General features: G+C 45.1%; 1 protein-coding gene across 1 annotated transcript; it reads left to right on the plus strand.

The window, feature by feature from the left end:
- The first annotated feature begins 2,033 nt into the window (after positions 1-2,033).
- On the plus strand, positions 2,034-24,078 carry LOC119187770 (uncharacterized). The gene is made up of 4 exons (XM_037435847.2): positions 2,034-2,291; positions 9,773-11,133; positions 12,900-13,136; positions 23,281-24,078. Exons 1-4 carry the CDS (start codon positions 2,289-2,291, stop codon positions 23,438-23,440), a joined length of 1,761 nt encoding a protein of 586 aa, XP_037291744.2. The 5' UTR covers positions 2,034-2,288; the 3' UTR covers positions 23,441-24,078.
- Positions 24,079-24,486: the final 408 nt, after the last annotated feature.

Here is a 24,486-nt window from a genome sequence, read left to right on the forward strand (position 1 = left end):
CTCCCCCATCAGCATGGGTGGCGTTTGATACAACTTCGGATATTCACATTCGCTGGGTGGGATGGAGTCAAAATTTCTAAGCAATAGATCGCAAATAAAGAAATACCCATAAGGAGCACGTATTGGGTTTCCTCCTGCTTATGCCTTGAGAGTGTACCGTAAAAGCGGAGATAGAAAAAGGGCATGTTTTGTTAACGCGATAGCATCAAAGAGCTCGTTTAGCAGAATTTACCACGTCGGCGCCATTGGTGTATAGTGAAAAATCAACTTGTGCATGACCAAAAAAATTGAGAATGATGTAAAGGAAGTGATAAATGATAAAAAAAATTCTGGGTCAGCGTGGGGATGCACACCCACGCCTCTTTTTTTTCTTTAATGAATGACATTGTCACCAGTAAAGTACACAGAACATACTTCATCAGAAGTCAGGCAAACACACACAAGCGTCAAGAACGGGAAGCCACTCCGGAACGGGGTCAAAAGTCTCGACAACACTGCGCACTTGAGCAGCTGCTTCTCGGAAGACAGATCTCATCGACCGTGGTGGCTCGGCGTGTCTATCGATCATGTGACTTTTCCATAATGAATTAAGTCCTAACAACATAAACAGGTCGTAAGGAGTACTATAAGTCAGACTCTTTTTGAACGGAAGGAACCTAATACCATGGGCTGTGATTGGAAGTTCTTTTCTTAACGTTCTTTTTAGAATGTCCCAAAAATAAAAAAGCATCACGACAATGAATAAAACAATGCTCTATAGTCTCAGGTTGGTTGCAGAGTCTACAATTCACTGTCCAGAGTACGTATATTGATTTTTCATTCAGCCGCGTTTTCACTGGCAGCGTGGAAGTGTGCAGTTTAGAGAAAAATGTTTTCGCTGATGGAGATATACACATTCTACGTACACGAAATAACACATCGTGACCAGACAGAAGCGAATACGGCTTTCGATAAACAGGTTCGGGGAAAAGATTATTCACAAGTGCAGCGGTTAAATTTGTTCTGTCTATAGTATACAAATACTCTAAGGTAAACCTGGCTTTCAAAAACTGACAGTATCAACAATTTCTTTTAGGAATCCCCGCAACGGCAATTCCTTAGCAACGCTTGTTGTGACATGAATAAAAGGAAGGTGGTAACATAGACGGTTACGAAGAACCGGTAATAGAAATGGGTGGCACACATCCTTGAGGTAGAAAAATCGCAACACCAACTGTCGCACGAACAAATGCACAAGGCCGAGGCCACCCTTTTCGAGTGGAAGAAGAAGATTGTCTCTTTTCATGGGTTCCCAGGAAGAGCACCCACGCCTCTGCTTGTGAGTACAGTGAAAACAACTTCCATGATTTTCAAACACACGCAGCTTGTATACTTGTTTGACAATACAACACGCAATATTGCCGTAATAATGCATGGTACAAACATAGATTGCCTTCGGGTGTCAAAACATGTCATTATTAAAATGGCTTCTTAGTTTAAAGCCAATAACCCACTACAAGATGCACACACGCTACGGCCCCCTTGAGGCCTCGTAGTGGGTGCATAGCAAGTTCGAAAAGATGTCATGCACTAAGTGTTCAAAGTACGCACTAGAAACAGAATGTCGCTATCGCGTTCAGCTCTTAAAGGCGAAATTCAAGGGTCCCCTATTATTTTGTTATTCTTGCACGCCGCAAGTTCTCGCTTCACACAGTGGGCCTTGTGAAAACCCCGAAGAGTTTACAGCATCCCCGGGAACTGTGCGCAAAAGACAGGCGACAAGCGAAAGCAGTGCGGAACAACCGCAGTGATGCACGGCCGCGGGAACGCCTTTTAAAAAAAAGGCCGCTAGTTTCCTCTCTGAATCTTTACGTTCGGGTGGTACAAAGCCATCCGCCGCGATCCGCGCATCTCGTGGGTGCTTGCACGAGTCACGCTTTGTCAAAATACGAAGGCATGCATTCAAGCGTGAAGGCGACTGCGCAACTGGTAGGTGGCGACAACGGTGTACGGCACCGCTCTCTGCTCTGCAGAGCACACAAAACAGGATCACGTGCCTCCTTACTACGTTAGCAGGAATCGGTGCCGCCTCGGCTGCCCTGAAAACTAAAAACGAATTCTCGGTCTAAAGGACACCGGAGAGGATGGTGAGAAAGGTGTGAACGGTCCACTTTTTTTTTAAACTGAAAACGAGAACCTGCTTCGGCGATTGGCTCTTAGCGCTGGGAGGGCTTCGTATATTGACCGACTGGTGGGGATAAGCCCAAAGTGCGTTTTCGGAACGGGCCAAGAACATACTGCCATCTCTAATGGTGAGTCGCCCCTTACACCTACTGCGCTATCTGCCATGCTGTTCGCTTCACGAGCGTGGTAAACCCCACTTAAATTGAGGCTTAATGCGTTTGAAGAAAGGTCTCCTTCTGAAATTCTTGTTTTAAAATCAATGTATTCCTACCAGTCATTCCAGCTTGGTTACAGTTTCATGCTTGCTCCTCGCTGCTACTCTCGACCCTTCAGAGGCGTATACGGTTATTATTGGTTATCACTGTCACCAGTGACTGCCTACCACATTTGTGGCAGGCCGTCACTGTCCGCAGCGTCGAATATAGTCGCTTGCTGAGACCACCAATTTCAACCACATGGAATGGCCCCCTGAGTGATCTTTCTTTGCTTGCAGTTTCCAATAACGAAATTGGTATAACGTGTAGGAAGTTACACCTAAGCCACAGTCTTTCGATGAGCAGACTGAATTGAGCCGCAGCGAGAGCAGTCATAACTTACTAAGTATTTGCACTGACGGACAGCTAAAAGACGTCGTTTTAAAGTCACATGTCTATTATAAACATGTGTGGACATTGATTTCTGGAACCAATTTTACAATAGTAATCTACAAGTATCAAAATCTAACCAATTCGCATCGAATGGAAGTTACATTTCAAATAGTTTAAATACTGAACAAAGTTTTGCGAATAATATAAAATAATGTTCCCACTGCCATATTCAAATCTTTGTCCTTACAAGTACAAATGGAGCATTGCAAACGAATAAGCAGCTTCTATGTGTGCACGTGACTGCTCAGAGATTGTGACTGGCATTGTTTAGCCGGTAAAGTCAGGCTTCTGTAACGGCAAAGCCTGCTGCACTATATACCCTATATGTCGAGCTCTCTGCTTGTACATTGTACGCGCGAATGAAATTTCTCGTAACCTTGCATCAATATCGTGTTTGTTTGGTACTGTTGGCATTTTCCAGCATTCATATCCAATTAAAAAAATATTATCACTTTCGAATAGCGGCGACTTGATCCAAATACCCTATTGAATAAGTCACTATTCAATTAGACATTCAATATTTAGTAACATTCGTACACTCCCACAAGCGTTTCGAACTAGTTATTGGTGAAATGGCTGCAATCGGCCGCCGAGCAATGTCAAATTTGATCTTTCTGTCAGCGGGGAATCAAGTGGTGAATCATTGGCAATGACTGCTGAGGAAAAAGAGGTCCCTTTATATCACAGTGGTGTTCAGAAAGTGTATACGCATGAAGTGAGATATAGAGATATTTGAAGCTCAAAACGTTCAAATAGCTTTCTTTTTTTCTAGGTTTCACCAATATATGTACTTTATAAAGTGTATGCGTAATATGCGCCCAGAAGTTTCTAGCAAAGGGCATCATGGGATTTATCAATACAAAATTTTTTCGCTTCACAATGTGAATGCCCACAACTGAGGGATCGACTAAATCACCTAACTGCAATTGACGTTAACCCGACGTGATGACCTTACCGTAGGAGTACATATGTAATGTTATAAAATTGAATATCCCAGCATTGCAACTACAATTGACGTTTCACGAACATTAGGGTTTCTTTCAAAGTAGTTTCGAGACCTTGCGTGACTCTTGTGGTAGAATGCAGGGTTTGATTTCTGCTGGGACCATGGCATTTACTTTTTGCATTCGTCAGCTCAACGCTGCCGATGCGAAGTTTGTGTGAACGCTCATGCATTAAAATTGCTCATGTGTGTTCTCGTCGTTTCGGGTCAGATACTAAGTGTCATTCACCTGTGGCACATACGCGCATACCAGCGGCACATGCATATAGCCGCCCTTTGGTGCGCGTTACTATCAGGCGGTAACTGCTTGACGGCGTACAGAACAAAATTGTGACGTTATTCATGTCTTGACCAGCGCGTCCTATTCGTGAAACCTACTTACCTTCTCATAATAATATAGGTGCACGCCAGGTTAAGGGATACGTAAGTGTCCAGATAGATAGATACACAGATAGACTCCAAAAGTGCTTGTAGTAAGAAAAAAAATGCTTCTCATTTAAAAGCATGATGATGATTACGATGCTCCACAATACGAAGTTATAGAGCGAAGCAGGATTCAGCCATCAGCGGAACTGAGCCTCTGCTAGAACAATTATTTAGCAGCAGAGGCATTCCACCGGTGGCGTCCAAACTAAGCCGGCGCAAAAAGTTTCGCCAACTGCAGAATGAAAAGAATAAAGGAGTGAAAGTGCAAGAACGCTAAGTTCGCATGATTAAGAAGGTTCGGGAAAACGCTGCCTTACTTGAAACTGTATAGCAGATCGAGCTTCCACAATCAAGTGTACTATGCTCCAAGGGGAGTAGCACAGAGGAGGACCAGAGTGACAGGCGGCCGGCACGCTTAAAGGAGTGTAGGCAGAAACGCACCTTCAATGCAGATTTAAAATGTTTCCTCTAAGAAGTAGACAACTTCCGTATGACGGCATGAATTAGAATCACGTGATAATAACATCGAACTTGGTCATACATGGTTACCCCTCAAAGAACCCTTCGCACACTGTGCGAGGGGTATAGCTATCGGGCCTATAGCTATACCCGAACTGCACCCACACATTGCGTTTACCTTCTTTCATCCCCCCCTTTGCCATTCATGCACTCGTTGCGGGAGCTGTCGCAGGTCCTGTGTTCGGATTTCTGCGAGCTGTGTTTCATTCTATTTTGCACAGGTCAGCAGAACTTGTGGAGCTCACTCAGACTTACCCATGAAATATATTTTGCACTTAGGACTCACTCGAACTCAGGCTAATCACAATTTTTTGAACCGGACTTACTCGGACTCACACTTACGAAAATTTTCTTCAACCGAACTCTCCCACCAAAACATTACTCGCTCGGACCCAGTCAGACTCAGACTCACGGCTTGTTCTGAGTCTGAGTCAGTCCGAGGGAGTCGACTGAAGAGACTGTTAGCCTAGCATTCGTTTTTAGAAAGCAACCTCGTACATGGATAATATTATGCTATGCAAAACCCACTTTGCAAAACATTAACTACGTCATTAGACAGGGTTCATATTATACTCGATGTAGCCATATAAATTGCACACCTTCTTCACATTGCTTCAGCAAATGATCACATCGTCACCTTCGAGCGAATTCCCGCGCACTTCGGCATAATGGCAATGAAGATGCAGACGCTGAAGCTAAAAGAGGCTTAACCAGTGACCCTGCAGCGCACATTCCGTTTTCACGGCCTGACACGAACTCCCTGCTTCGGTGCGTAATGCGTCACTTGATGCTTGAGCGCTAGGCTAAACCGGAGCGACAACACCGGCGATTACACAAATGGGACCCGGAAATAAGATTACACATTCCTCGTAAGTAAAAACGACACATCGCAACTATGGTTCATTGCATTCATCTTGGTGTGAGCTTCACAAGACGTTGTGTCCATATCATCGGTTGTAGTGACACCGATCCTAACTGTGAACGGGAGAAACTTTAGAGCACAAACTTTCTATCTGCCCAGCATACGCACGTGAACGACAGCAATCTACATCCTCTACTTTGGGATAGCATGATTGATCTCTTAACTGATAAGGTTGTGTTGCGCCCTTGGCATGATGCCAGCAGTGCAACGGTGGCCATAAGAGTGATCATACATATTTTCTGCGAGCTACTGTGCTGGATAAGCGTCTGTAGCACTGCGCCAACCTGACGGGACTGTACATACTCACCTCCTTACCTTAACATCGTCATTCATTACTCTTTTTCTTGCCCATTATCCTCCTCCAGTGTAGAGTAGCAGGCTAGAGCATACTATCGCTCAGGCCAACCTCTCTGCATGCCTTTCTGCGAACAAACCTCGCTCTCTCTTTTTCGACCACGATGCCAATGCTTTTCGACCACGATGCCAATATATCACGTTTACCGTGCTATTCTAGGCGCCTTTTGATATAGTACCTTCGAATTTGAGTTAACAGTGCTCGCAAACCATTTTTATCGAAAGAGATGCCAACCTAAGATGTTGCCACATGCTTGCTGCAACAAAGCTTGAAAGACGACAGGGAAATTATGCATGTCCTTTGTAGGACAATAGAAAGGAAAAATTTAGCAGATTCCACGTACCTTGGCCATCGATATTATGTGAAACATAGAGCTTCCTAAAATTAACTACAGGGGACTCTGGCGCTGCGATCGTCCAGAGACTACGGGAATGATGGGCATAGTACACGGAGTAGCCTATAGTCTTCGCACTTGTGGTTTCGTTTATTACTGTAGTTCGGTTTTGTTTTGGAGGAAAGAACGAACCCTTTTTAACTTCGTGACCCGATTTGAAATGGTAAGGTTAATATATTAGGGTGGTGAAGCACAACCACTGAACATTTGTTAATTTTTGTTTCGTAACAGAACAGCTCCAAGCCATACGAACACACACGGGGCCAGAAGTACGAAGATTAGGCTAATCTGTGTACTACCCATCATTCCCACTCTCGCTGAAACACCATGTGTTGCAGCTCCCATAGACACTAGCGCCAGACTTCCCTCTAGTGTATATTTAGGAAACTTTATCATGCAAAGCATGTGGATGGGAGGTGACTTTGCTGTAAATTTATTTATATTGTGCGCAACGTTACGAAATGGCGTTAAATATATCTACAAGTGCACGCAAAGACATACGTTGAACAGCCGCATATGTTTTATATAGCCAGTTGTTCACAGTTGCACAACGATGCCAACAGCAGCATGGATATTAGCAACACCAGGAGCGGTAAGCTGATATAAAGCTCTGGGACTCGCGAGAATGGTAGCCGTGGTCACTGCTGCATAAATCAATTTTGGATGGCACCTTATTACAATTGGCATTAACCAGACGTGATGGCCACATCACAGGATTAAATAGTCAGTTTCGCACCGAAACCACAGCACAAACGAAGACAGGACATGGACTGACCGGGCGCTCACTTGTAACTGTTTATTCTTTGAGGAAACAGGCTAATACAAACCTATTTCTTGTCAACGCATATGCAATGTGTTCGGGCAGTTGTTTACCTAATCATGCTATAGGACAAATGCTTTCCAGATACCGTGCTTTCGACTCGTACAGGATCAGTGAAGTTTCGCTAACACACAGTGATACCACATTTTTTGTGTAAAAGGCCTTCAAAGCCGAAACTTCACTCACCCTGTATAGGATAGTCGAAAGCACGGTATCTTGAGTTCATGCGTAGTGTGATTAGGTAAACGATGGCCCGAGCACGTTGCACATGCGTGGACAAGAAATAGGTTTATATTAGCCTGTTTCCTCAAGGAATAAACAGTTACAAGGGATCTCCCGTCCTGTCTATTTGTTTTCGTGTTCATGAGTTTGGCGCGATATTGACTGTTTAATTCAGACAAGCACCGATTAGCCCGACAACAGTTCTACTAGCGCATCACAGGAGTACATTTGTAATGTTTATAACATTGGATCGCCCAGAACTGACACCACAATGGACATTTTACGAACATTAGGGTCTATATTAGAGCCCCGCCACGGTGGTCTAGTGGCTAAGGTACTCGGCGTCTGACCCGCAGGTCACGGGATCGAATCCCGGCTGCGGCGGCTGCATTTCCGATGGAGGCGGAAATGTTGTAGGCCCGTGTGCTCAGATTTGGGTGCACGTTAAAAAACCCCAGGTGGTCAAAATTTTTGGAGTCCTCCACTACGGCGTCTCTCATAATTATATGGTGGTTTTGGGACGTTAAATCCCACAAATCAATCAATCAAGGGTCTATATGAAAAAAGTAGTTGCGAGAGTTGGCACGGATCTGTGGAAGAATACTTAACGCTCACAAGTTAAAATTACCCATGTCTGTTATCACTGTTTCTGGGTAGATATAAACTGTCAATTACCTGTGGCATATGTCCACCAGTATATAGGTTTATGCTATACGTCTGCACGTCTGGCGGAAAGGGTTTTACGACGTACGCGACGGAATTGGGACATTATTCCTGTTATGACATGAGAGTCACATTCATCAAACCACTTTACCTTCTCATATTAATTTTGGTTTACCCTATGTTAGGGGGATCACAAGAGCAATCAGACGTAGGCGGCTTCACAGACAGACAGACAGACAGACAGACAGACAGACAGACAGACAGACAGACAGACAGACAGACAGACAGACAGACAGACAGACAGACAGACAGACAGACAGACAGATAGATAGATAGATAGATAGATAGATAGAGAGATAGAGAGATAGATAGATAGATAGATAGATAGATAGATAGATAGATAGATAGATAGATAGATAGATAGATAGATAGATAGATAGATAGATAGATAGATAGATAGATAGATAGATAGATAGATAGAGTACCTGCAAAATGCAAAGAAATCGTTTACATTTAAAAAGAACAAGTTGCTTGCGTGCGGTAATACAAAATACCGACCTGCTGCTGCTATCCCCAGAGTGGATTGCACCAATATGTTGAGGAACCAACCAGCTGCTGTTATATCGATATTGTCGAGACGTCTGGTTTGACGTCACGGCAATATACTGATCAAGAACTTCAAAGTGTTGGGCGGTGGAGAAGAGGGTCAAGGCAGCCTTTTACGTATGCTGTTCATGCTTATGATCAATGGATATTGAAATTGTGTATGAAAGACACTGCTTTGAAATACGTCCGAGTAGACGTGAGTATAAGAGTGAAACCAGGCAAGGCTGGTAGTAATGTTGAAGATGAGTAAACATGACCATACGTCGGCAAAAAATAGAGGTAGTTGAACTTACTCAAGAAATATATCTCGTGCTTTGGACACTCACACTCACCAAAATTTTTGTAGCTGAGCTCACCTGAACTCATTCTCATGAAAATGTTCTTCAACTGGATTCACTCGGACTCAATCTCACCAAGATATTACTCCCTCGGACTCATTCAGACAGACGCTGAGTTAGTCCGAATGAATCGACTCATAAGTGAGTTCGCCGACCTATGCTTTTCCGTGCACACTTTTTGCTCGGTTTCAAGAGACGGTGTGAAACCTTGAACGGACGCATAATAGAGCTCTATAAACCTAATGAATTTGGCTACAGTTTCATGTAAGCTGTAAGCCCACCATTATAGCTCACGTAGATGTAATTATCTCCCCATAGCGAAAACACTCAAATGTAATGTCGTTTAGTGAAACAGACGTCCGCAAGCTTGACATCCTCGCTCGCGAAAATGATAACCATAACCAATGAAATGAGCGATACTTTGTCATCGTCATATGCGATGACTATACTGGACATTAATTACATTTGCTCCTTTTTGGTCAGATAACCGATGACCATTTAAAGCGAGGGAATAAATACCGAAGAATAGCAAACGCTGCCAAGATCGGTAGGTGGGACGTGGTGACGAAATGAATAAATTTGGGGACATGAAATGACAGCACGTCAGTTAAGGGTGTGCTTGGTTCCGTTTGAAAATATGCATGTGCACAGGATGCTTCATTAGTATTCTTATATGGCTCAATTTTTGCTGCAGGCTGGCGTTGTACTTCTCGTGGCCGCGGCCGTTGCGTCTAACTTCGTTCTGTTCTCGGCTTCGGAGAGTGATGATGTTCTACCCAGCGTGCGCTACCATGACTACGACAGTCCTAATAGACGTCATAACACTCTCAGCAACAGTCCCGAGTTCGTGAAAGATCTCTACAGCCTGCAGTCAATACCTGTCCCGGGTGTCGACTACGAGTTCCTCGCAGTACCTTTAAAGCTTCCGGTTGATTACCGAAATATGGATTCTGACGATGGAGAAGAAAAAGATGCGACTGTAGACTCTGCCCAAAAAATCTCCAATAAGGATCCACAAGTCACCACGAATAATGATGCCAGTTCGGAAGCGGATGATGGTACCGGCGAACAGAACGAAGAGGCACGAGATTCGCTGAAGCAGGATACCCCAAGAAGGCCACTCTTCGACAGCAGTGACGAACGCCATGATAGTTCTAGGCCTATATTCGATGACGACAGAGGTCGAAGAGAGTACGAGAGCTACCCGTCCAAGTTGCTTCCCCCACCAAAACTAAGGACGCGGCTCGAATCTCAATATCCTGCTGCGTCCTCTTATCCCGGTCGCCGAGACGTGGAGGTGCCTCGGGCTGGCTTTCTCGGCGTCTCACATGGGCGCCTCGAGCCGCAACCAACGGGTCCCATGCAGGGTGGCGGGAGGAGTGACGAGCGCTCTTCCAAGCCTGTTGTGGAATTCCACTTCGACATCCCGAATGACAAATTTCATTCGGACCTAGCTCATGGCAGGTTCAGTACGTTTAAAGAAGTGCCGAGCTCGCTCGACACCCTCGTCAGCAGTGACGTCAGCTTCCTCAACAAAATGATTGCCGACCCTCCGGTGCCAGACAACGCGACTCGAGACGGCACTGAACATTCTTACAATGCCGGCGGAGGAGGCCAAGCGAACGCCGTGGTTCGCATGTTTCCGTCCATCGCGCAGCATCAGCCCAGCGACCGTACTCCAAGTTCGTACCAGACATATCCACCGAACGAACATCGAGCGCCCGAGCGTCACGAGTCAAGTCCAGTGTCGTACGAGGATAGTAGAAGCTATAGTCAGCCCGATTCTGAGCCACGTGGATACAGTGCTGAGCGGGATTACCCTTACAAGGCTGCCTCGTCGACACTACAGGTGAAAAGCAAGCCAGCGAATAGAACACCGCGGGCGAAGAGGGCGTCCAAGACGTCTGGACACCGAGAGACACGCATTTCATCTGATTTCATTGAAAAGAACGCGAGCTCTACGGAAACCATGGTGGCTGATCATAGATCCACGCTCGCTTCCTGTACTGACCAGGACACGCTGCCGTTCTGCTTGGTTGACCCATCTTACCCGACGTGAGTACTGTTTCAGTAATTGGTCGAACAGGCCTGTATATTCTGAATGATATCTGGAACCGAATCGACAGGGCTAGTATTTTAACGAGTACACTTTGCCGTTGGCCATTCACCTTCGGTAATGATGTCCAGCTTCAATGTCAACCAAAAATATATTTTACTGCCAGTTCGGATGGCTGAGGTTTATGTTTGTGAATAGAGGCCGTGATCTATATAAAACAGTTATACATGTTCTTTATACTTTGAGGGCGTACGAGTATATTATCACAATGGTTATCGAACCCTCTTCTTAGAGCTAAACAGCCCGAAATATTGCCTGCTTAGCTACCACGGTGGATACAAACATCACAGTGGGCCATTCAATTTCGTACTCATAAATTTATTCTGACGGGCATCCAGGTATACGGCACTGTATATCGGAAAAAAGCTGAAAACGAAACTACTGAAACTTGAGTTGCAAGGCTATCCCTACCTCAAAAATCATTAAAAACGATCAATCAACTACCCTAAAGTTTAGCAAATCTTGTGTTACTTATAATTATTTAACTCTGATGTATTGGTACATTACCATCAAATATATTTCTTTTGACGCTATTTATAAGAATTCTCGGGCCTTTGGGTATACATTTCAGCAGTTTCGCTGAGCAAAACATCATAGCTTGTGAACCATCATGCGAGTATGCACCGGGAAGGCATTCCTGTTTATTGCCATTGCCACATAAAAAAAAGCTACTTGCATCCAAAAATCCTGATTACATTTCGGTAGAATTACCGTATATTACGTAAGCGAAAACAACACCGTTTACCTGCCATAGCTTTCATCCTAGCCGTTCGTCTACGGCTGCTTTTTTGAATACACCCAAAAGACAGATGATTTATGTCTCGAAAACTGCTGGGACATTTCACTCTAGCAGCGTCTAGTAAGAGTTAACGTAGTGGTCTCTGCGGATGGATGAAAAGATTTGTGAAGGCTTATAAAGTGTCTACAAAAAAAAAAAGTCCAGTGCACACAGAATTGACATCCTTCATGACTTCCTTACACAATATTGAGAAGTGCTTTGGTCAGCCAGTGTAAAGTTTTGAATCGCCAATATGATTTCCGTTTTGCAAACTACTTGAAGTTTCTAGCTCTCCTCAAAGAATGTTGGGTTGATTGCGACAGGTGAGTGTGAGCTGATGGCTCATTGTCTAAAGCAGATAAGCGAACGGTTTATATATATATATATATATATATATATATATATATATATATATATATATATATATATATATATATATATATATATATATATATATATATATATATATATATATATATATATATATATATATTCTCTCCTTTTATTGCTGTAGGGGACGAGAAAATCATTAAATTTGAGCGGTGAACAGCGATGCCTATGTACTTGTTCTTACTAAATGAAACTTGCTGTGCCGGATGTACGTGCGTATAGCCCTCCTTGAATGCACAAATAAAAGCAAATGGAAGCTTCTTACCCAATTCCTAATATAACTATGGTGGTTCAGAGCAAAACATTGTGCTCATTGTCATTCTTTTATGCAAAAAAAAATATCACTGTTATCGTTTGAGCTTTTTGTAACATTTTCATGTTATAATATTGAGCAGGGCCACTCACAGGTTGAAGGGTATACGCAGAACCGAGTTTTACGCGGATCCAAGTTATCCCAGGTTCAGACGTCTACGGATCGGAGTTATTTGCCAACGAATCGCGCAGACTTGCGTGTTTGGCTCGACGACTTTTATGCAGGAAGGAGATTGCAATGGCGCTCCGGGAAGACGTCGAGTTCAAGCGGATCTTCAATCATCTCAGAGCAGCCCAAAACAGTGGCGGCAGGGAGCACGGCACCGCGCGGAATGTAGCCGCCCATTGCCCAAGCTTCGTGCGGCCTGTGCGGCCCCTGAAAGGCAGAGACATGCTGGGAGAATGGAAGACTATTGTCAACATCGACGGCTTTGGCCAAGAACTGCTACTGAACACGTGCAGGTACGTGGTTGCATTAGGTAAGGGTCCGGAGATAATAACGAATTTTCCGAAAGGGTGGGAGGCGAGGTTTGAACTTCTCAAAAGTTTATTACCTGAAGCGGCGTATACGGGCCGTCAAAACCCACACTCAACTTCTATGGTGAAGAATTAAGAAGGTTGGGGAAGAAAGGGTCAAGACGTTTGGACAACCACTTTGGGTATAACCGTAGCAAGAGCTCCTTTCTGAGGACTATCTGGAAAGCACTACCGTGCTTGATAGCCTTATATAGTATACTCTCATGCACTAAATTCAACTGTGTGTAAATATGGAAGATCTGCAATACAAGGCAAAACAATAGTTCGAATGAAAATAAAAGCTGGGATTGTCTTTGTCACTACGTTGATAAGTGTGTTAGTTTCCACTATACGGTCAGCACTACTAAGCGGTGGTGCTCGTGTTATATATATATCACCATTTATTTCGCCCAAGAGCTCAGCAACAGCAGCGAACGGGCAGTCTGAGACAACAGAACACGCGCACGCCTGATGATGATGATGGTGACACCCATAGATGAGGACAGAGACCCAGACGAATGATGATGACTATGATAATGCATATATGAGAAGAAGTGCATAACGAATGCCCGCAATAATTCCTCCCACATGGAAGCGGCCAACCTGGCCGTAGCAAGTCAATGTGGCAGATAACGTCGCCTGAAGGGTTTATTGCGGGACACGTGCACGATCTCTGTGCACCATGGCGTGGTGACGGTGGTCTGTTGGGACGACAAGTGGTGTCACACGATAATTAGCGGGCGAAGTCTGTTCGATAACTATGTAAGGCCCAATGAAGTGTGGCTGAAACTTGTCACAGACCAGGTGTACGAATAGATGTGAACAGGAGCACCTCGTCACCAGGTCGTAAGAATACAAGGCGATGAGATGCGTCATAAGTGACTTTTCGATCTTGCTGTCGTGCTTCCGTGTTAATGCGAGCACGATTGCGACACCGGGCTAGTCTTGAAATGTATTCCTCGCTGGAAGACGGAGACGAGTTGACGTTGGTGTTGAAAAAAAAAGCGTCGAGGAAGAAAGTAGGGGAACCTTCATAAACTAGGTATAACGGTGAATATCTCGTGGTGCGCTGAATAGCCATGTTGTATATAGGCAAAGGTGAGGAATCTGCGAAGGGTATTGCAGTTTTTGTGGTCTGGACTGATGTATACGGCCATCATATCAGCAAGAGTACGATGAAACCTCTCGGTGAGACCGTTGGTCTGAAAGTGGTAGCTTGAAGTTGTCTTGTGCGTTATTCCAGAGGCATGCAATACTTCACTTAGCACTTGTGACAAAAACACCCTTCCACGGTCACTCAGCAGTATACGAGGGTCGCCATGGCACAGAATGATGGCGTGAAGAATGAAGTCGGCAACTTCCGAAGCAGAGGCAGTTGACACAGACGTTGTCTGCGCGTAGCGTGTCAGGTGGTGTACGGTGGTTACTATCCATCGTTTTCCAGTAAATGTGACAGGAACGGGGGGTTTAAGGTCGACATCTACAACCTCAAATGGCGTTGTGCGGCACAGAATTGGCTGCAGAGGTCCGCAACGAAATTGGCTGCAGGAATTGGCTGCAGATGTCTGGATTTTACAACACTGGCAAGGGACAAAGGAACCGATGTAGCGTGTGATAGTAGAAATACTAGGCCAGTATAAGCGACTTCGAATGCGGTCGTGAGTTTTTTTTTGAAAACTAAGATTGCCGACAGCCAAGTCGTCATGTAAGGCTTTAAGCACGCCAAGTCGAAGAGAGCGTGGTAGCATGGGAACCCAGCGTTGACCATCAGGGTGGTAGATGTGATGGTACAGAACACCATTCTCCAGCCTAAATCGCAAGAGTTGACGACGAAGCCACGCGTTAGGTGGATAGGAAGCTCCTGAGAGCTGGTCCATATTACGCCTGCAGTACGGATAAAACAAGGGGCAGGAGTGAAATGTGTGCTTGTCGTCCAAAAATAGCTGGTCTATTGAGGCGAGCGAGGCGCTGCGGTAGAAGTGATGGCTGAACGTTGACCGATACTGAGCTGGGTATGTGGTAGCGGGCAGTGTGAAAGGGCGTCGGCTTCTTGGTGATTTCTGCGAAACTTGTAAATTATGTCAAAGTCATACTCCTATAAATGCAGAATTCACCAACCCAAGCGTCCAGACAAGATCTTCAGCGTGGAAAGCCAGCATAAGGTGTGATGGTCCGTAACGATCGTAAAATGACGGCCGTGGAGATAGGGACGAAACTTTTGCACTGACTAGACCCCAGCCAAGCACTCCTGCTCAGTTATGGTATAGCTCTTTTCGGTCGCGGTTAGTACTCGACTGGCATATGCAACTACTCAAAAGTGTGGCAGCTTGGGTTAATTGGTATGACATGACGATAGTTATAGCGCGAGAACAAAACGACGACACAGAGACAAAAGAAGGACACGAAATACACGAGCGCTAACTTCCAACTGAGTTTATTGCGCAGAGCACGAAAATATATAGAGGAGACAGTAACCATGTGATAAAAACCATATGGCACAAAGAGCAGAACATGAGTAAGAAAAAAACAAAGACAAAAAACAAGAGCACAAAAAACAACAAAGAAAAAAATTATAAGAAAACGAAACAGAAAAGTAAAGATAATATGACTACTTGCGCGCACCGAAACCTTCGAGGAACCTGAGTTCCTTCTCCGACAGAGCCACAGAGGGCTTGCTAATACAAGGCACCTGTTCGCGTGCCATCTGCGCGGCCTTGACAATGACTCGTGTGCGCTCATCTCTATGCTTGTAGAGCGTCACTGTGTCCTTTTTTTTTCTTTGCCGTTTTTCTGTGCTTTTGTTTTTGTCTTTGTTTTTCTCAGAAAGACCGAAACTTTATAAACCCCACTCTTCCTCCGAGAAGTACGCATTTCTCTGTTTAACAAAAAAATATACACATCGTGGAAATGTACACCATTGCCAAGTTTATTCCTAATGTGCGTTACTAATTTTTCAGCTTTTATTAGCAATCCCGCAACACGTCATCTGAATACACTAGCGTGTCACAGATAACGTTAATAAACATGTTTATTCAGATTTATAAGTGTCGTACGTGCTGCAGTTTTGTGCATGTGCCTCGTTTATCTCTTTCTTTTTTCGCGTTCCTCACCCGACCAAAGGTAGGTGCGGTGCTTTTTCATGGCTAACGCTTTTTCTGATTGGCCTCCCTGTATTTCCTTTTCTTCTATCTCTATCTCTATCTAAATTCTTCTAACCGGCAATGTAATTAGCGCATAGAAATATTATTTATGGCAGGAGTAGACAAATAGACAAACACCGCATAGGTCTGGTAACACCATATCATACCTTTCTCTCCCCTTCTTTTTCTTTATCTTGACTGAAATGAGCAGCTGCACCCAGTAGAACGAAAATTTTGAAGCCTGTTTCTTGGTTTTGAGTTAGGATGGGGAGGTTTTCCAAGTTCGAACACTTAGCTGTTGTGTCGTACGTTGCTGATTCGAACTGTAATACATGTTAGGCAAAGTTTTTTTTTCTTTTTAGCTTCCCCAATTTTTTGAAATGTGTAGCTGCCGAACCGTAACATTTGTAATCTACGCAAAAATGTGGTTGTTTCCTGATTTGTGTGTTTCAGTTTCAGTTTTATACTTTCCTAACTAGCCAAGTCGCTGGTGCTCTGACGTAGTAAATTTGACGAAAGTGGACAGAGATGACCAAATACGGTATATATGCGTAATACCTCTATATTCTACGATCTTTCTGTTACCTTTAAAAAAGATTGACTAAACTTGACTGGTCTATCTTGCATAATTTTAACTAAACCCACGGCGGGTAGCCCTGGTTTTGTGGCACTGTTCTTTTTTTTTTCTATAAGCTCAACTATAAACTTAGATATACCTAAAATACAAAGCACACACAAAAAGTTTCCACATTATCATAATACCAATGGCATGCAACTTGAGTATGGACATCGGCACACAGGCATTCGTGCGATTTATTCCCTGAAGTAAAACCTTCATCAGATTCGATCTCTTACTGTCGCGTCCAGCTTCCTTACGCCACATCCACTGAGTCATCATGGCGACGCTATTTTTTTATTGCCAATGTGGGAAGTTTCAGGTCAATTTCCGGGGCAACGTCACCCCCGCACAAAGGCACACGTACCCAAGCGCGTGCGAGTGACGTCTGTGCAGCGCGTATATACACTGGCTAAGCATAAGTAAACATGAAACTTTTCGTAATGTTGTGATAGTGGGATGTGAGCTGTGGAACTCTAGGGCGCTATGCAGAATCTCCCGAGCTTGGGGAAACTCGGAGCTTGGGGAAACTCGGAAAGCGTCACAAGATTTTCTTGAGCGTATTCTTTAAAGGCACAAGATGTTTAAATTCATTTTGAAGCTCTTAATACCTGGACCAAGTCTGATTTAGAATAATCAGCATGATAGCCTCCGAGATAACCTCCGTCCGAGCACCTCACCACGTTGCGACCAGAGCTAAACCCGAAGTGCAGTGAGATGGGGTGCTATGCCGGATGACCCAAGCTTCTCGGGCAGACGAGTTTGGTCCGAGGTCGCTCTGTGGCGGCCATGACACGAAGACAGTGCGGAGAATGTGATAACAGCGTTTATAAAAGTGGCTACGAGAACGTGTATGGGGTTGGAAACGCATGTGCTACATGTGTGGTGGTTATCAAAGGAACGCCGCATTCGAACCTGTAAGTGCCACCACTCAGTCAACATTTTAACAGTGCCGTGATGACAGCGTATCTTTTTAACGTGATAGCGTTAGAGAGCTCGCGTTGCAGAAATTCCGCCGCAAGCGTCGGTACCGTTGCTTGTGAGCAAAAAAAAAATATCCGTGAGCGAAAAATCGAGAAAGAAGCTAATAAAACAAAGGGTAAAATTTTCGGTGCCGTTTAGAATCTAACCCGGGCCGTTAGAGTGGCAGGCAGGTGTCCTACCACAAAGCCACAATGTTACTTGCAGCTACTCAGGTAAAAAACACTACATAAATGCCATGTAGTGGAAGGAGTTTCCTTAACGATTTTTTTTCGACAGGTGTCACGACGAAAACGAGCCCATTCGGCGATTTGTAGGCACATTTGGGAGGCCATCAAACTACGTCGAAAAAAGCCGAGATAGTGCAGCCATCGCCGCTGAAACACACAGCAACTTTCAAACAGCTGTAAAAATGGATAACTATGTTCACCTAATGGAAAACACATCATGACTTCGCAGAGGCGTTGATCAAGCAAACAGCGAACGCTAGATAATGTGCTGCCATCTGCGAGGCATTGTGAAACTCCTTATGACCATTCGAGATGGCGAGCGCGCGGCGTGTATTTTGGAGGCCATGCAACTCTTGCTTTAGATGAAAAACATGTGTGTACTAGTCGCGCGCGCTCGCACGCGCGTGTGTGTGTCTGTATACCATCCGTGAGACATTGTGAAAAACGTGTCTCGACTACAGCAGAGCGAAGTGGCCACACTGCACAGTCACTGCATTATTATAGATACGTCGCGCGTGTTTGTGGGCATGTGTTTGCGTGCGTGCGTGTGTATGTAACAGAAAATAATAATAAGTATGCACTAAGCGGTCGAAGGGCGCACTATAGGGGCCGGATTTCGCTATCGCGTTCAACTATTAAAGGCGAAGCTAGGGGTCCCCCAATATAACGCAACACGGGCCTCCCACATGTGTGTTCGTGGGCGTATGTCCTCTTTCGGACAGGTTCTTTCGTTCCTCCTGCAGCATAGAAATTTACACTCACGAAGGCCGCAAGGGTGCGCACGCAGCACTCTCGTGCTGCGCATTTCGCTGCTATCAAATATTGCAGATAAATATAAGGACAGGTGGTCGCCAGGGGCGCTCGCTTCATGGCGGAAACGCGGCTATGATTTGGATACATCGTGAGTGCGGTGAAATTGAATGCGAGACATCGTAGCCGCGTGGTGATATCACTTTTACTTCTGCGTGCGTGTGTGCCTAGTCTGCGCGATAAAGCTGATAGGTGAGACGTGCCGCTCTACGTAAGTACTGGTCCTCGGCAAGGGCAAACGTGGTGGGCGTACCCGATCTTCGCCGCGAGCGTCTGTCAACCAAACTGATTGACGCGTGAGCTCGGATGCAAACTCGTTGATTCTGAGAAGGCCCCAGTTGATCTCGGGACTGTCATGGTGTCGACACGACTGTAAGCGTTCGATGCGGTGACCGCTAAGTGGCAGCTTCCTATCACATAAAATAATTTGGTGAGCCTACACTACTTGTGCAAGGCTGGGCCCATTGAGAGCTTGTGACAACGTAGCTTCTTGCAGCTCTTCATGTTTGTCATGTACTCATGTGCTTGGTCGGCTTCGAAGTGAAGACCACATCAGCTCTGTCTTAATTTTGATTGTACTGATTGACTAAAGCTTGACGAACATTACACTGAGCTGTTTTGTCTTCCTTGATAAGGTTAAAATTAAAAAGTAATTACCTTGGGCGCAACTTGCAAGGCCATAATCAATAAGGAGATACTAAACATAAACCTAATTAGCACGATACTGTCATCATATTAGTACGGGAGCATGGTTTTACTTAGCAGGCTCATTAATAATATAGCGTTAATTATCAAGGCTGACGTATCTCATCAACTAGCATGCTTTAGTTAGCCCAGTACTAGTTTTAGTAAGCTTCATTAGCATGGTCTTCTTGATATGTGGCCTAATTACCCAGGCCTTACCATTACTTGGCATAATTAGCTTGATCATAGCACGACCTGGCCTAACTAGCGAAGTACACCATCCAGCCAAACAGCTCATAGCCGGCCGCACGGGCTCAAGTGCTAGTGGATGATTACAACAAAGACTATGGTGATTAACACGTGGCGTCGGGTTTAGCTGCGGTTGCGGTGTTGTAAGACGCTCGGCCGGTCATTCATCTCAGAGGCCACCATGCTGATTGTTCTAACACAGGCTTGGTGCAGAAATTAAATGCTTCAAAAGAAATTTAAACAGCCTGTGCTTCTAAAACAAGCCATCACAAACATTTGACACCTTCATTGCATGGGTGCACTTCAGCACTCAGTGGAACGACAAACAAATGAAAGAAGATGCCTCTGGTTTGAAAACACCGCCCACCTTAGTAGACCGTCCTTGACGCGATGACTGATTCTATCGTAGTCAATGAAACGCAGCGTGCTGAGGGGTGGATTTGACTTTTTCGTCCTGTTGGCTCGTTCATAAGGGGGTGTCGCCAGAGCCCGGAAAGATCCCGATGTTCGTGAAACTCGGGTGGAACTCGGTCGATCCTGGTTAGGACCCCTGAACTTCGCTTGGTCCTGGAGAACTAGTCAGACCCCCCCCCCCCCCTAAAGAGGAGTCCACCACAGTTGCTGGCCGTGCCCACGCCGCAACTGGAAGACCATGGCCTTCCGCTAGTTCGCAAGCCTCGTGGAAAGCTGAGTAATGGACTGAGAGCTCGGAGCTTTCAAGCAGAAGTGGGGCCAGAGGGTACAAAACTCGAGGCAACGTGTTAATTATCGTGATCACCCTGTAATACATTCTAGCGCACTACTCGGCCAGTACATGCCCTCTTTGTCGTCTTGATCGTCTGCTAGCACCCGAGCACGCGCGGTTGTCTAATTAGCTATTTGGCTGGGCGGATGCTTGGCTAAGTAGGCCAGGAAATGCTACGACCAAGGTAATTAGGCCAAGTTGGGGTAAGGTCAAGGTAATTAACCAAATCTTAATAATACAATGCTAATAAAGCCATGTAAAGCATGCTAGTTGACGCGATAACTAAACAACGCTAATTAATGCGATTTTATTCATGAGCAGGTTAAGTAAAACCATGCTAATCACACCTTACTAATATGATGCCAATTTTGATGGTGCTAATAAGGATTACGTGAAGTCTTCATACTAATCATGTTCTTAACTGCACTCGAGATAAATATTGCCATTTAATTTGAAACTTTATCAATTACGACAATACTGTTGTGTTATGTTCACAAAGCCCTAGTTAATTAATATATTCTAAAGTAAGACAAAGCTGGTTTGGTCTTCACTTCGATGGAGATCAAGCAGATTAAGCAGACTTAAAAGGTAGGAGAAGCTATAGGTCATCACAAGCTCCTCTATGGCTTCAGCCTTAGACAAGTAGTGCAAGGTGACCAAATGATTTATATGCGAAGAAGCTGCCGCTTAGCGTCCACCGCATCAAACGCATGGCAGTCACATTGGCACCACGGCAGTCCGGAGTGGAACGGGGGTCTTCTCAAAACCAAAGAGTTTTTATCCGAGTTCACGTGTCAATCAGTTTCATTTACAGACGCTCGCGGCGGATATAGGGTCCACCGGCCACTTTTGCTCTTGCCGAGCAGCACTGCTCATGCCGCAATGCCAACGAGCGGCATGACTCACCTATCAGCTATATCGCATAGACCATGCACGTACGCGTGTCATGCATGCACAAGTAAAAGTTATATCATCACGTGGCTACGACGTCTCGCATTCATTTTCACCGCACTCACGACGTGTCCACTCACAGCCGTGGGGCCACCATGATGCGAGCGCCCCTGGTGACAACCTCTCTCTATGTTTACATGCAACATTTGATGGAAGCGAAACGAGCAGCACGAGAGAGCTGCGTGTACTCGCTTGTTGCCTTTGAGAGTGGAAATTTCCATGCGTCAGGTGAAACGAAACAACCTGCCCGAAAGAGGACAAACGCCCACGAACACGCCTGGGGTAGGCGCGTGTTGAGTTGGCAAAAAAGATAATGCGACAACCACACCGACGTCGTTGCACTGTTGAAATGTTGACCGAGTGGCAGCAGTGAGATATATACGGACGTGGCGTTTCTCTGATAACCACCGCGAATGCTGCACACGCGTTTCTTACACAATGCGCGTTCTTGTAGTCATTATTATCAGCGCTTCTATCACGCGCTCCGCACTGTCTTGCAATGGCCGCCGTAGTGCGAGCTGGGAGAAATTTAATCAGCCCGAGAAGCTCGGGCCATCCTGCATAGCAACCTTAGTTACCATTAAAAGGGTTTGCTTCTGGTCCAGTTGATGGCGCTGAGTGTCCAGTGGTTGCAACTAAATTTAAACGCAGGGCTTAAGAAAATGAACACGAAAACAGTGCTGATACTAAGAACGGTTGTTTCTTTCATTCGTCCCTGCAAACAATTGTCTCTCGTCACGGTATACGGGACATTCGAGCAGTATGTGCTCCAATGTCTCTATGCTGCACAGTTATCACAACATAGATTTGGGGTATACGTCCTATGTGGTGCATGCAACTTTTCGTGCCTGTCACGTTCAGTTGAAGGCAATAGTATAGCGTCTATAGCCGGCGAGGAAACGAATGGGAAATTTCCGCCCTCACTTGCTGGAGCGACATATTAGACGCAAAGCGCGGACCTTCAAAATAGCGCCGTGTTGTCGGGACCACACCAAACGCTACCTGTCCCGAGCTGGCCTTGTCGGTGGGCTTTGATGATAGAATAACCCGCATAGAAAAAATATTCACTTACCTGACACCCTAACTGTAAATACTTTGATCAGGTTCACTTGCACATTGCCTATCTGTTTATTATTTATTTCATACATTTCTTGTCTCTATTCTGGAATTCTTTAGTCCCCTTCACCATCCCTATAGAGTAGCGTGTCCGCGATATATAGACAACGGCAAACATCTAACTTTTTCTAATAAAGAGTATATCTCTCTTCTCTCTTTCGGCCATATTTAGCTGCAACCACGCCACTCATCGTCTAGTTACCAAAATATCATGCTCCAACTACTGCGCCATCATAATCAAGGAGAAAATGACACTTTTAAATGTCTCGCGCTTAAGCGGGCACGTTATTTTTGACGCTAGACTTACTTCCCCAATGCTGATAATTTCCCTGAACAACCGTCATCGCACAAGCAAGCGCGTTGAGGCGCTTAACAAATTTTCCGCTACTTTGACGGGGTGTCTTCGAGTAGCCGTCATGCTATTCCTATTATTAAAGATACAGAACACCTCTATATTTCTGTTGTAGCTCTTTTTCTCCCCTTGAACGAGAGTATGGGTTTCGTCAACAGACAGTGAATCTTACAAATGTTGTGTCTTGCTCTTTTTTTTCCTTTTATGCTCTGGCAGCGCCCAAAAGAGTCCGTGCCGCGTGAAGCCACCGAAGTCCTGTGTGCAGCTGTTCGAGATCCGAATGCTGGCGCTGTACGACGAACGCACGAGGAAGCTGCATAGTGGGGAGTTTCGAGTGCCTACCGGATGCATATGCGGCGACGATGAGCGCCCCTGAGTGGCCCTATTCCCACCCTCATCTGACAACTTGTTTCAATTACGGATACTTAGAATGCATGAGCACATTTTCATTCACAACTTGCGATCAATTATTAACGCGAGCAATCTCTAACGCAACTCGATCGATTACTTTTTACTATTCGTCGCACGCAGCAAGCAGCGGTATTTTACGGAAAGCGGCTCATCGCAAATACATATCCTATTAGATGTAAGGCAGGGAAAATTCAGTGGTGCGGGCTCAGGTAAAAAAATGTTTTCAAACATTCTACCCGCACACTGGGGCCATCGCGAGGTGGTGCTTACAGCATTGTGCAGCCCAATTTAATATAGGCGCCAGGGGCTAGTTCAAATCCTGGGCACAGTGACCGCGTTTCCAGCATGAAAAATAAAAAAGCGCAAACACCCATGCGCTCAGACCTATAGGCTCATGTACACGGACTCCAGGTAACGACAATTAATCCGTCATTTCCTCATTAAGGCGTGACTCGTAATCATATCGGAGTTACGGCACGTTCGTAATCCTCCCAAGTTTCGAACAAACGTTTAAGTGGGACACGCCCTCCATATACTATTGACAATGTAGTATTCTGCTTACGTTTATGAAATAAACAAGCACATTTTGTTGCATGACACATATTTTATACGGACTCAATGGCCACATATCTGAGTAAGTATAGTTGCCATCAAGTCAACGAGCGAGGAATGGTATAACAAGACTGGTGGAGTATAGAAGAAACCATCAGTGTACGGTGAAACCTGCAAGTTGTAGGAGACTTCTTCTTTTTGGCCCACCATAGAAAGACCAGCCTTATTTCCTATACTTCTCAAACGTAGCAGCCTTTTTCCCCAAACATTACAGCTAACAAATATTACACCGCAAGTGTAAAACATCGTATAGGAAGCATTATGTGAGTGTTTGAAATTCGCGACAGGCAGCAACGCCTGCGATTATTGTTCTGTAAGAGAAGCCAAATGTTAAGATTTCCTACGGAATGTGTGACATTTTGTACAGAAAAAAAGCGTGTCAGTGTTAATCCATGGGGG

The sequence above is a fragment of the Rhipicephalus microplus genome, chromosome X (genome assembly GCF_043290135.1).
Source record: "Rhipicephalus microplus isolate Deutch F79 chromosome X, USDA_Rmic, whole genome shotgun sequence".
Lineage (NCBI taxonomy): Eukaryota > Metazoa > Arthropoda > Arachnida > Ixodida > Ixodidae > Rhipicephalus > Rhipicephalus microplus.

Bases quoted from the DNA above. Each gene is read 5' to 3' on its own strand.
- LOC119187770 (XM_037435847.2), top strand. The intron at 11,134-12,899 runs GTGAGTACTGTT...ACTTTTATGCAG, and splicing joins GTTGACCCATCTTACCCGAC to GAAGGAGATTGCAATGGCGC. The intron at 13,137-23,280 runs GTACGTGGTTGC...ATGCTCTGGCAG, and splicing joins CTGCTACTGAACACGTGCAG to CGCCCAAAAGAGTCCGTGCC.